Source organism: Egretta garzetta, unplaced genomic scaffold (assembly GCF_000687185.1).
Source record: "Egretta garzetta isolate BGI_Z169 unplaced genomic scaffold, ASM68718v1 scaffold91, whole genome shotgun sequence".
In the NCBI taxonomy this organism is placed as follows: domain Eukaryota; kingdom Metazoa; phylum Chordata; class Aves; order Pelecaniformes; family Ardeidae; genus Egretta; species Egretta garzetta.
Window position 1 is genome coordinate 4661750 of NW_009258661.1, and position 13685 is coordinate 4675434.

Genomic DNA, 13685 nt, shown 5'->3' on the forward strand with positions numbered 1-13685 from the left:
TAGCGCCTGCCATTCAAGAACATCATCTTTCTGAGAGTATGATCAAAGCAGAGACATCCCCTTGCTGCACGCTTTGTGTCCTGCAGAAGGGGAATGGTTGCTGTGGCGGGGCACTCTCGGCTGGTGCCCACAGAACTCGCTACCTGTAAGAAAACAGGAACGTCCAAGAGAAGATTCTCCATCCTTGAGAAGGGACGTTTGTCTCCAGAGCATCTGACGAGCTGGTCATGGAATCAGGCAGAGACTGGAAGAAACTTGGAAGGATCGCGAGAAATAAATAAGTCAGTCTTCCCCACAAGAGGGAATTTCATAATAAAACCTGTTTTGTGCAAATTTAAATACAACGGAACCCTGTCGTAGTAATGGATTTTGCCACAGGAGAGGGGCACGGACGGAGAGGACAGGGGCCATGCCTGAACACCCAAGCTGATCCCAGCCGAGGGGCCTTCAGTGCGTGTCCGCAGGGGAGGAGGATGCCGGTGTCTGGAACGCCAGGGACAGACGGATGGGAGGAGATGGGCACTACCAGCTTTCTGCCCTCACTGCCCCTGCGCTGGGCAGCGCCTCCTGTATGGCTATGCAAGGACAAGCTCAGGATGTTAAATTTAAGTCACTTACATTTAGCTCTATTTTTAAGTCTTGATTATTGCTCTAATAAAAGCAGACTTTCACAGACACACTCAGAGAAACAGCCAGGAGAGCCACTGAGAAGCAAAGGGGATGCGGAGCCCCCTTAACCCCATGGCCAAAGTCAGCCACGTGGGCAGAGGCTGTGCCCTCAGCAGTGACACCGGGGCTCCCGTCACCACGATTCCAGGAGAGCCACCAAGCCCTCCTCCCTTTGCCAACGTGATCCAGAATTAAGCCCCAAGCCACCCTGTTCTGGGAAAGCGCAGAGATAATTCTGCAAAAACAGGGGCAGACACAAACAGTCTGCAGAGCCATAAATCCAGCAGAGAGCCTGTGGCTCCTGGCAGACACGCAGCGAGCTGGAGAGGCCACAGACTACACCTCGCTGCCCGGGACAGAAGGTCCATCCGTCAACGCACAAGGGGACAACGCGACTCTGCCGCTACACCTGCACCTGCCTCAAACCAAGGAATCACCTCCTGCCGTTCCTCGGGGAACGGGCTTTACTAATGTGCATTCTATCTGCTTTTTCCCATCTGCCAGTCCTTTCCTCCACCCAGCTTTTTTTGGGCCGATTCAATCGGGTTTGGTCGAGACAGAGGTTTCAGAGATGCTAAGTTCCCATAAGTTTTGTGGAAATGGGTGGTCAGGCAGGAGCAAGACCCAAACTGGTGCCCGCCTGGGGGAAGAGAGGCAATCTCTTCCCCCACTTTCTGTCTGGCAGCAGCCAGCTAGCTCACTTGCTGCTCTGTACAGCGGGATGGGAGCAGGAGGTGGTGCAGGGATGCTGGCCGTACTCTGGGCACACAGGGTGCCTGGGAATACTGCTGAGAGAGGGTTACGGGAGAGAGACGGCTTTGTAGGGAGAGAGGCCAGCATTTGCTTGTTGTTATATTGCTCAGAGAACAGTTTTGCAACTGTGCAGCACTCGCACAAAGCCACAGGGCTGATCTGATAGGCCTGGAATTACTGCCATCTGCAATGTAAAGAGAGGTAGGGACATGATCCTGCCCTGTTTTAGCTCTGGTCCCTCCTGGCCTGCATAGTCACCACCTCAGGGAAGTAACAGGGGAGTCAGACCTGTCTACCTGCCCTGGGCACGCAGGACATCAGCGTGGAATTAGCAGCAGAGGGTGAGAACGAGTAGGGCACCCTTATAAACGGGAATTTGCTCCCAGAAGGGCAGAGTGCTCTGTTCACAAGGAGGGAGCTGCCCAGTGACAGCTGGCAGCGAACCGTGCTGGTGCCTGCGCCAGCCTCTCCTTCCTTGCACGAATCGTTCCTATTTGCAGGACACCTGATGCTCCTTGGGAACAACGCAGTTGTGCTTCACGGCTTCCTTGAGTTCACAGTTCACCAAATAACCCTTCTATGTGCCACAACAGGAGAGTCTGGGAAGTGAAGCTGTGAGTAAGGTGTAAGGCAAGCCTAACAGAAGAGCACACAGCTAAGCCTTGAACTGAGCTGCAGGGAAAAGCAAGCTGCTGTTACGACAACGGAGACATCTACCAGTTATTCCTGCAGACAAAGCAGTGGAGAAAACTTTGCTCCAGTGCTGACAGACGTTTGTCAGTAGAAGTGCACAGAGATACTTCTCCAAGGAAAGCTTTGTCTCAAAGCCACAAAATTAAACATTCTCCTTTAGCATTTAAATACATTAACTTTCTGAGGGTATTTACAAGTCCAGTTCAGAGCAGCAGAACAGCTAGACACCGGAGGAAGGGGAAGTGGCACAAGGCATTTGTTGTGCTTTTCCAAAGAGCAGGGCAACCTCTGACCAGAAGGAACCAGGAAGACGGATCCCGAGCTGGGTCAGTGGAGACGGAGGCGAGCCAGGCAGCGACTCTCACACACTGAATTTGTCCTGAGGGAAAGGGTGAGGGGGTGCTGTCCATTTACAGTAGGGCCCTGGGCAAGCGCACGTGCTGGTGAGCACGCTGCATCCAAGCAGGTGTCACGCACGACCTGTCAGAGACCAGAACACTGGCGAGCGAGAGACCTTCGCCATCGGACGCTCTCCTTTCGACATCCAACATCCAGAACTGGTGGGGACATGGCTGCAAGAAAGTTTCTCAGGTGGGATACTGCAGGAGTGCTCGCTAGCTGGGGACAGAGGTTAGCACCGCTGTCAGCCTGGGGAAAGCTCCCTGCGTCCCCGCTGAAGTGAGCGGCTGCAGCAGGGGAGTCTCCCAGCACTGGCAAGGGCATCCATGCAAGGCCGAGGACTCCACAGACACAGTGCTCGGTGTTGTCACCTGGCTTTTCAACAACGTTGTTCGGAAACTTGGCACATTCACGTAACATCTGTAGGAAGGAGCTGTGTGGTCCTCCTGACAGTCTGCCAGAGGAAAACCAAAGTTCGCTGGGTTGGTTTTTTTTGTTTGTTTTGTTTTACTTTTAAAAAGAAGAAACTGTAAAAAAATATTCTCTGAGATGCAAGGACGCTTGTACTTTGTACTGCCTTGGCCATCCCTGTTCATGTCACCCGCGGGTTCCTTGGAGAGTCTGGTTCCAATGGCAGCAGGACACCCTGTGTATAGCTAGGACGAGCACTGTCCCCATTCAGCCAGGGGAGAGCAGTCTGTCTGCTCCTGTCACAAGTCTGTGACTTTATTCTCCACAGCTGCTGCAATCTGTTGTAGTCTATATCCGAGCTGCATCTTCTGTGCCGTGGGGTCTTCTTCCAAGGCAGTAATGATCTGCAACGAGACAGAGCTCACTGGCAGCCTTTCTCCAGCACACAACACTGTCAACCAGCTCAGCTCCATGCACAGTGGAGAGCCCCATGCTGGAATCTGGCGTGCTCAAGACTAGAGTAGGTACGTAATAATTCATCTCCAATTAACTACAAAATAAGTATTCTAGATTTGTCCTATTAACTTACAAACTTGCAAAAAGAATGCTAATCTTCTCACCTGAAAATGATATATTCAGTAAATGAATCTGAACTAACTGCATTTTGGTTTTAAATAGAGTATTTGGATACCGGAATCAAAAAAAAGAAGTGTACGTGAAATCCCAACAGCATCCAAGTTAGAGAGAAGTCCCTTTTTGTGATCTCCTCCTTCCCTCTTTGATAAGAGTAAAGCAAAGTTACGACACGGAAGTTACGCATGCCAATGAAACAATACACACAGTTGTAATAGTCTGGTTGCTCTTAATTATTAATTTTTGGAGGTTTTTTGATTGGATGGTAAAAAGAGACGGGCATGTTCATACCTGCTGGAAACACACTCACCTGGTCATAGTACTTATTGATGTATTTGTACAGTTCGTGTAGAGCCACCAGGGAATTGAGGTCACCTGAGTAATTCTGAATAAGAGAGGAAGTTAGACAAAATTGTGAGACACCTAGCAATTGTTCTTCTAAGTTCTGCATCCCCACAACTCATTAGGAAACATGTCTGTTGCACAAAGCAACAGGAAAGGGAATTCATCAATGGTTCCTAGCAAAGGAAAAAAAAAAAAAAAAAAAAAAAAAAAAATCAATCACATGTACTCCTTGCCCTGAATCCTTGACTGTGCTTTTCTCTTCAGTGCTGACTGGGCAGACCATCACCCTCCCGGTGGTGCCACAAAGCAGAGCAGCCACTGGGAATGGTCAGCATGTCTGAGCAGCACCACACTCTCAGCTGGAATATCTTGTCTTTGCATTACTAACTTCCTCTTAGATGCACAGGTGAGGGGCCAGGGTGACTTCTGAAATAATTTTATTTACCCGTGATAGCTCAGCCAGGGCAGAGTTCATCTCCTGGTCGCTGGCAGAGATGGTCTGACGAATGTCTGCATAGTACCTATACAGTGATACACAGGCAATCAGCGTATTGCTCCTCCTAGCCTCCTCCTTACTGCTTAAACTACGACACCTCACATTCATCGCTTACCTTTCCACCATCTGCTTGTAGCGAGGAATGTCCCGGGCATAGAGCAGCTTATTGATTGGAGAGTCCTTGAACATCCAAAACCAGATTTGATTACAAAAAGCTCCTTTGTCATGCTGTGGACTAACCTTAGCAGGTAACACCATCACTGCTATTTTCTGTCATTCATTCAGTATTGGGAATGTTTGTCCTCTGCATGGAGAGGCACTTCAAATACCAGGCTCCCTTCTAGTAATGCAGTCTGAGGAACGATGAGATGTGTTGGTGAAGGGACCTCTGGGATCCCTAGCCCAGCCTTCCACTTGGAGCCGGGTGATCACCCATATGAGATCACACTGGCTATAGCTTTTCATAGCTGATTCCCAAAATCCTCCAGAGATCCACCCATCCCATCCCTGGTGACCTGTGCGGGAGCGTTCCACCCTCAGCACAGGGTGAGTAGTGGTGGTGAAAAGTTTTTCTCATGGTGAGCCTGAATCTCCCAAGATGCATCCTGTGACTTACACTGTCTGCCACAGCCAGGTAGAGCGTAGCTCTGTCCCCCAGGTAGCTGTAAGGTGTAAATAAAGAGCACCCCTCAACAAATTCTTCTGTGTGGTAAACAGACTCAGCTCCTCCCTCCTCTCTTCCCAGGATTTCCATCACTCTCCAGTGCTCCAGTGGCACATGGGAGCAAGGATCGGCCTGGTCTACTCTCCCAGTGGTGCCACGTAAACATTATTGCCTTCCTGGGGCGGCACTGCTCAACTGTCTGTGCCAACCATGCTCCCTTCTCCCTCTGTACTTACCCGCCCTAACTTATGGTCAGCTATTGTACAGGAGTCCATGAAGGTCTGTGCAATGACCAGGAGCACAGCATCTACGTTATCCGAGGTCTGCACATCAAAAACAAACTGGGGATTCTTGATGATGTTGATCCAGAACCGCAGGGGCAGGCTGCAGAGAAGAGAGAAGTGCAACAGGATATCAGCAAAGGTGGTGGCTATGGTGCTGAAAGATATTCTGTACATTACTGCATTTCCCAGCTTTGCCCTCCCAGCAAAAGCAGCTTTTTCACACCACGCTCTGCTGCCTTGCACTCCTATTTTCCTCCTCCCTCCTCAGTAGGCAAAGGTGGCTGTCACTTTGCAAGTGATCTAGGCAGCTTTGCAGTGCCTCCTCCAGAGCCTGCAGGAACACTGTACCTGTTTGTCTTCCAGATATGGATGGTCTCAGGGTCTGCAATCCCATAGTGTATTGCCTGCTCATCCAACAGGTCAAAGAAGTATTTGACTGCCAGAGGGACAGGGCGGTTGGTACTGAGGATCACCTGGAACAAGTCATCCACAAACTTCTGCAGAGTGCCCTGTGGAGAATCGAGCAGGACAGAGTCAGCACAGGCAGAGGAGAGCGGAGAGCCCAGGCCTCATGCGGATGAGAGGTTACCCTCTGCTGCTCAGCAACCCCCGCTCACCGGTCCAAAGCCATCTCCCCTCCGCTGCAGGGAGCGGCAAAGGAGAAAGGAGGCCCCAGTTGTTTCTGGAACAGAGGCCAAGGAGAAGCTCATGAACAAAGCAAAACGCAGAGGGGGGGTCCGATGTAGTCAGAGCCACTGCAGGTAAAGGGGATCACTACCAGGGAGAGAGCTTGCAACATAATGGAACAGCACTGAACCGTGGAGACTGCCTGGTGGAGGGGGACTGTTGGCTGCCGGCAGCTGTATTCAGCCAGACAGGAACAAGGAGAAGGGGTTTGCTCAGCAGCAAGAGGAAGTTCAGTAAACGTGGGAGGAACACAGGCACTGCCTGGCAAAGTGCCTGGGCTGTCCCTTGAGGAATGGTACTACTGCAAGCAGGTCATTTCTGGGGAACCTGGATGCCAAAAGCCAATCCTTTCTTGAGAACAGAACAGGGGGGCAAGTTCCTGGGTCAATTTTTTAACAATGACACACGAATAAAGCAAAAAGGAGAATGTGAGCAAGCGCTATGCCTGATTTATGACTGCAGCTGAAACTGTTCATTGCTGGCGTGTACTATTAACATCATCTTGCTGCAGCTATCTTCTTGGCCCTGGCTGGGGTGGAAGGTGAACAGACATGGCAGCCCAGTGGGTGCTGCTGTCAAAGAAACTCTGCTGCAAAGCACAGGGTACCTGCTTTTTTCTGTGGGACACACAAAGACAAACGTGGGGTAGACACAGGGATAAAACCATTTCTCACTCCTTGAGGCTCTGCAAAACTTAGCTCATCAGTAGGAGTAGAAGTTTGGCACTGCAGTGCTGGGATCAGAGGGGAAACAACCAGCACGTGCATCAACCCAGGCAAAGGAGCTCTTCATCTTCATACACATCCCTGCAGTCTGCCAAGGGATAAGAAGAAAGGCAAGATCCCAAGCACAACACAACCTGTGCTTCTTCTCACCTTCATTGAGAGTAGACGTGTCAGGTAGATCTCTGGGATTGCCTTGGCTCGCTCCCGATCTCTTAAGCTCCCACGCCGATGCTTGGGAAGCTCTGGCTCTTCTGTTGGTTTTACCAGGTGCCAGAGTTTGATCCCACCTTCATCTGCATCTTCCAGCATTGGTGTTTCTAAAACAAGCAATTGTTTACAGATGAGCATCAGTTCTCTCACAGTAGAGCTTGGCCAAGTGAGCCCCAAGGAAGCAAGATTTCACAATATGATAGAAACACAAATGGGAAGGAACCTCTGGAAGTCTCTATCCAGCCTTCTGCACAGAGTACAACTGTTGCTAGCACTACAGCAGGTTGCCTTTGTCCACCCAAAACCTTCAAGGTCTTGGAAACTTCTCCAGACAGAGATCCCCACCCCAACCCCAGTGGTCTGTTCCAGGGCTGCACCACCCTTTTGCTGAAGTTTTTTTTCCACATCCAATTTGATCCTGTTAAGCTGCAGCCTGTAGCTATTGTCCCTTGGGCCACAGGAATATCCATGGAGCTGTTTGCTCTGCCAGGCAGTAAGGTAACTGCCTCGTGTCCCATCGCCACCCTCGGGCCACACTCAGCACCTGAGGGTATTAAGATTCCTACAAGTTGCAGACTGCGTTCATCCCTAGAGCATCAGAACTAGAGCACTATGCTTATCCTGCATTTTCACGTCTGGCCTGGCTTTCCTCCACTCTTGCACTTTTTTGCTTTTCTCTCATCTCACCTGCCCAAGGTTTCAATTTTCTGACAATCCTGTGAGGGTCCAAATCACGCATCAGCCTTCTATAGCAGCATCAAGCTGGAGCTACAGCAAGAGACTTGTCCCACTAACTGGTAAGTGCTATAAAATAGTTTTGTGAGAACAGGACAAACTCACTCTCTCCTGGGATGTAATCCTGATTCTCCCTATGGATGTGCTTGGTCAGGCGTGGGACTAGTGCTACCGTTGCTCCGTCAGGCACCTGCACACAAGCAAAAATCGACATTCAAAACAAATGACATGTTTCTCATCAGCACAACAGGCAAGTGCTTGTAGACCAAAACAGACTATACCATTACTAGAAATAGGGACAGAAACAGGGATTTTTGGGGCACCACCACTGTCCTTCCTGATGGTGGGAGAATCTTGTTTGTACCAATTAAAAAACTGATGTGCAAAGTGTGATGAAAATGATAATACTCGGGGAATGAGGTCATTCACATCTAGAACATGCTGCAGCAAGGTTTGACACATTGGTGCATGGTGGTTATAAAAACCTTCTTTCCATTCCTAGAAGCTACTTCACAGATCAGTGCGCCATCACCTCCAAACTGCTTTGGACTGGAACATTAACAGATCCAGCAGCATCGCCTTCATTGCAACAGCCACCACGCATGAACTTGTGCATCTCCTTCCAAGCTCTACACCTGCTCATGTCTCAGGTACAGGTTAAGGAGGAGACTACGCTTATTGAAGTCAGAGTGCAAGCCACAGCACTGACTTAATTTGAATATTCTGCTGCAAGAAAGCTCCGAACTTTGACAGTGATCCACCAAGAGCCAGAGCCACAAAGAGAGCATAACAGTGTGTAGATGAGGAGAGACAAGACAATAGCAGACTGAGTTCTGACCTTGTAATGCTGAAGAGTGTTCAGGCGTTTCCAAGTTCCTTGAACCACGGATGTCACATCCTCATCGGACAGTATGAGATGGCCTGCCAGCCCTGATCTCCACTCTACATCCATTAAAACACAGAAAAACGAAAAGAAAAACTATTAACTTGAGGCATCTCTGAATCAGAGTCTGTTGTGCTTCAACCTGAACTAGTGGAACTCTATGCCAGAGAAGACTAACGATCAAGATACATCAGCATCATGGGAGGGCTGGGAGTTCATCAGCCCAACAGCCAGGGAACAGGAGAAAGTTCCCACAGACACACTGTCATGATGCACGCATCCAAACCATTTGTGTACGTAAACTCACCTAGGATAAATTTTTTGCACATAAATCCTTTGCATCTACTGTCACTTAGGTTTTTTACCCAGTTATCAAATAACAAAATTATCTTCTGCAGCTTTTCAGAGACCACTTCAGGTTTGACTCTCCTGAACAAAAAGGGGCATGATTTGCCAGTTCAGTCTATCCACCACCTTGAAGGAAGAGGATTAACAGAAAAGTCTGTAGACTCTCAGAACTTAAGGCCAGAAAGTCTTTAATGTCAGATATTTTTCTCCATTTATAAAAGCATTGAGTCACATATCAGCCTTCTCTTCAACAAGCTGAAGACGTTAAGCTCTTAAACCCTTTCAGGTTTTCTTTCCATCCCCAGGATAATTCAAAGTTCTTTGTACTCATCCCTGTTATTTCCACATTCTCCTGGAGAGTGAACAGCAAAATCTGGTTCTAGTAGTGGTCCTGCCTCGGAGCACAGCACCTGCGAGATCACTGCCTTGCTTTGACCTGCCATATCCCTTGTTACATACCCATTGAACCTGGTTAACCTTTAACCATGCTGTTTCACAGACAGCATAATCTGAGCAAGAACCTGTAACAACACAGAGTCCTACAGCCACAGGACAGTCTCCTAGAGCACAGGGACAGACAGTTGCTTGGCCACCCGGGTCTCTCATCTGACACTTGCCAAGTTCCTAGGAATTCTGTCAGATTTTGACTCTTCAAGCAGGTGGTCCAAACCACAAATATGTGCCCATAGTCCTGTTACTCCCCCAGTACCTGCTCATCTATAAATGTCATCACTATTCAGCAACAGCCAAAGAATGAAGAAGACGGAAAACTGAGCGGCTTCCCTCTCAATGTTAAGTTCAACTTTTCATTAACCACTGTGGGCAAAATCCTCCCTGACGTATGTTACTGAGATGCTGCCATTGACTTCAGTGGCAGGAAGAGCATCTCTGCACCGCACTCAGATCGTCCTCCCCTCCTACACATTCTCCATGCTTTTTTTCCCTGCCCCCCCACCCCCCCAACCCCCCACCCCCCATGTCCCCTTGCCCAAGCCATTGCCATGGTCCAAAGTCTGGCAAAGAACACCGTGAAATGGAAGGGGCTGGACCCAATTGGTTCTTTCCCCACCCCTACCTCTTGCTATTAGCCTCTTTCCTGCATCATGCCCTGTTGGGTCCAGCTGGAGTGCAAGATCCTTGGGCAGTGACTCTGCACACTCAGCAAAGAACAACAAATGTCATGCAAGCCAGGGTGCTGCGCACAGATAACATGACCACTTCCTCACTGAGTTTTGGCACCAAGGAGTTCTGCTCACCGAGGTCCAGGGTGTCTGGGTCTGGCCGGTGACAGTACGGCGTCCCTTTATAGATCTGATCTAGGATTTTCTCCTTCACCTGTGTTATGGTGTCACAGTCTAGCACTTTTGCAGAAATCCCTTGGGAGTCTTCTGCCCCTCCTGCAGCAACTCCTGCTTGTGTCAAAGCGTTTAAGGTCTGAGAAAGAAAAGAAAAGGTTGCAGCTACTCAGCTGATAAGATTACATCTGACACATTTACACCCTTGATAGTTGGCATTAAGGCACGTTAACAGCTAGCCCTTTCACTGGAAGAGTTTCAGGAAGGAAAACCTCATAGATGTGTTCTCAGTCTTGTGTCAAGAAATGGAAGCCGTTTCAACAGTGTTGGGGAGGGACTTTCATGTGCCATCAGCAATTTCATCCCCTTATTTCTAGGCGAAGAGCACAGCACACACACCAGATTACTGTGGTGATGGCTCCTACCAGCCTAGGGCAAAAGTGCTATGGAGTTGTGCTGGTGGGATAAACCTCTCTCCCAGCAGACAGAAGCAGGACGCTGCGCTTTTGCCTCAATAATAGGAGACATTCAGCCCTGTCCCATCTCAAGCTCAGAGGGAACAAAAGATTTGGTGCTTACCAGAGTCCGGTACTCCAAGTCCTCTCTCAAAAGGCGGTTGTCATTTAGGGTATATTTGGCTTTCCCTGTCACCCAGTCGACTGGCCCTTTGTCCACCTGGTGCTTGATTCCTCGAAACAGCATGTAAAGTGGCTCCCCAACAGAGTCCTGACACAGAAAGGAAGGAGTTTCACCTGAGAGAAATTCAGCTTCCTCCTCCCAGCAGAGCCCAATAGCTTGCAAATATGGACACCCAAGCAGAGGAGAAGCAGGACTGAGGATACAGCAGCTAAGCCACAGCATGCAAAGACAGAGACTCTGCTGACAGCTCCTGCTCTGTGCACAAGGAAAGTGCACGGGCTAAATACCAGGAGGATAAACAAGACTGAGGCATTGCTCTGCTTCCGCGTCACTAATTTGAGAGACTCTCCTTGCCACCCCCTCTCCAGGAAAGGAATTCGATCAGAATCTGTTCTTCCCATGCCTATGGCCAGCGTGTCTCAAGATAAAGGATCTACACTGAGCCACCCATGATCTGGCAAGACATCCTGGAAACCCTGAGTGGTATTAAAGCTGATTTAAGCATTCCTCTCCCCAGTGAGCAGCCCAGCTCTCTCATTCCCACCCTGAAATACAGAATGACTCTGGCATTATATTTCAGCTATGAGCGAGGCACAAAGCAAAGCTGTGGCTGTACCCTCTACGCCACAAAGGGACAAAAAGCTTACCCTCACAAACGCATACAGGCAGATCGACATCCAGTTCGTTAACAGCTTCTCTACCACTGTTTCTGTCCTGAAAGAGAGCATGAGGTTGGTCACAGGAATATGGTGCACAGCAAGGAGGGATTTGGAGGCAAAGATCACTCCCCTTGAGAACAGAGCACACTAAATGACGATAGAGGATTAAGGGAGAAAGGGGCCGGGGCAGGGGGTGGGTGGGGTGGAGAAAAAAAAGAGAGGACTTTAGAGACCAGTAAGGTTAATGCTTTTGATACCATTTATCTAAGGCACTTTTCAGCCTGAAGGAGGCACCAAATTACAGAAGTGGAGAGACAGGCAAGCAGGGGATTGAGGAAAGCCTCTGTAGGTCTCAAACAAGGGAAATTTGTTCAGATCAGAAGGATGGACCAGACAGGAGGGGATCCAAACACAGGAGATATTTCAGTTTAGCTTCCAAACATGGCATAATTGTGAGTCCAGGGACCTCTAAATAGCAAAGTGAGCTTAGCAGACTTGGCAGAGCCCTAGTACCTGAACACAAGAAGAGACAATGTACAGCAGCTTCAAAAGAGGGGGAATTTGGGGCGGGAAACTCTAGCTCCTTACTCTTTTCACACCTTTCCTGCTATTTTCCCTGCCAATTGCCGACTGGGGAAAGAGGTATCATTGTTACTGCTGCCTCCCGTTTGATGCATGTTGTCTGGACACACACTGGTCTCACAGCTGCAGCCCAAGCCATGATGTTATCCTACTCGCAGGAATTTCAGAGCTTGCCAGCTGGGCAGAAAGGCTCTGTCCCCTTGGGTAGCTAGCAGTGGGACCACAGCTGGCTCACTCACCTCCGCAGCATCAGCTTGGGGTTCTTGGCCACGTACTGCTCCACAAGGTCATTCAGGAGTGTTTTGAGGATGTCAGTGAAGTACTCCAGCTTCCCGTGCAGCGACACAGTGAGCAACGATGCCACATAAGCCCGGTCTCTCGGAGAGAAAGTGCGTTGGATTTCCAGAGTGTGGATGAACTGGTGGGGAGAGAGATAAGCCAGTGTGTGAATCTGCTGAAAACACAGCAGTCATAGTTGCTGGCTCTTGGAAGAAGTGGTGCTGCAGGGGGCTATTCAGGAATGAACTTCAACAGACGCTGCCTGCTTCCTGGCACCAGCTGCCAGTGATGTGGGCCTGACCCCACAGCAGGCTGCACGTAGAGAAAGGGACATTACCTTGGTGAGGAAGAGCTTGCTGTTGAGCAGGTTAGAGAGCTGGACCAAGCCCTGCTCCACAGTTTGCCGCCGGCACTCAGGGATGTCCAGGTCCCTTTGCAGTGGTGACTCACGGTGGCCCGGGAAGAAAATGCGCTCTGCATAGGACTTGTAGTCCAAGAAGGGGATTCCTGTGCCCACAAGGTCACTTGTGAGATCCATCATCTCAGTCATCAGGTCTGAGGGAAAAAAAATGCCCATGAGGTTGACTGCACGATCAGACAACTGATGGTGCAGAGCATGAGGCGAGTGCAAAAACTAGGGCCAGCAGGATGGGACTGAGGAAGGATATGTCCTGTCGGGAAGAGGCCCATTGGGGTCCCATTGCTAGAACATCTAAAACTAGAGTAGGCACTGGGAGAAATGGCTTTAGGAAGCTTCCAGACTTGGGAAGGAACCAGAAGGCGAACTTGGTGATTATTCATTTACAGTTGAGGGCGGGCTTCCAGCTTTATAAAGAGGAAGCCATTGTTCAGCACAGATCTGCAGTTACAGGCATTACCCACATCAGAGACAGAGTATTAGAGATGTCCTGCTCCTCACTCACTGCTTCCCACATTGGTGGGAGATTACAACCCAAGTCTCCTGCACAGTTTTAGAGCCCCAGGTCTCCCACACAAGGAAGGGCTCACAGCTGTAAGCAGCTGAAGTACAAGGTTTGTGGGCCCAGAATATGGGATGCAATTCAACTTGCCCTACACAGACTGGCCTAGCTGTCCTTAAGGTCTTTCCAAGTGCGCTGTCTTGACCTTTAGCTCTTCATCTGAGTCTGGAGGATGAACTGGAGAATCAGAGGGGTCAGTATAGATCACTGTGCTCTGAATTAAAGAGAATTAAAAATGGAAGAATTTGGCTATCTGTTTCAACACATTAGCACAGGAGAAAATTATTGCCTGTTCTGAGCTGCCCAAACAAGTATG

The 13685-nt window shown here is 49.5% G+C and overlaps 1 protein-coding gene across 1 annotated transcript in view; it reads right to left on the bottom strand.

Moving 5' to 3' along the window:
• Positions 1 to 3224: 3224 nt before the first annotated feature.
• Positions 3225 to 13685, bottom strand: part of PLXNB1 (plexin B1) — a 39347-nt gene continuing 28886 nt past the window's right edge. The window contains exons 23-36 of the mRNA XM_035903831.1: positions 12727 to 12944; positions 12350 to 12528; positions 11517 to 11583; positions 10810 to 10956; positions 10192 to 10369; positions 8543 to 8646; positions 7810 to 7894; positions 6910 to 7076; positions 5696 to 5856; positions 5300 to 5447; positions 4515 to 4579; positions 4349 to 4424; positions 3869 to 3943; positions 3225 to 3329 (exon numbers count right to left, since the gene is read on the bottom strand). Coding sequence (XP_035759724.1) covers positions 3225 to 3329; positions 3869 to 3943; positions 4349 to 4424; positions 4515 to 4579; positions 5300 to 5447; positions 5696 to 5856; positions 6910 to 7076; positions 7810 to 7894; positions 8543 to 8646; positions 10192 to 10369; positions 10810 to 10956; positions 11517 to 11583; positions 12350 to 12528; positions 12727 to 12944 — 1775 coding nt within the window. The remainder of the gene's footprint in view (positions 3330 to 3868; positions 3944 to 4348; positions 4425 to 4514; positions 4580 to 5299; positions 5448 to 5695; positions 5857 to 6909; positions 7077 to 7809; positions 7895 to 8542; positions 8647 to 10191; positions 10370 to 10809; positions 10957 to 11516; positions 11584 to 12349; positions 12529 to 12726; positions 12945 to 13685) is intronic.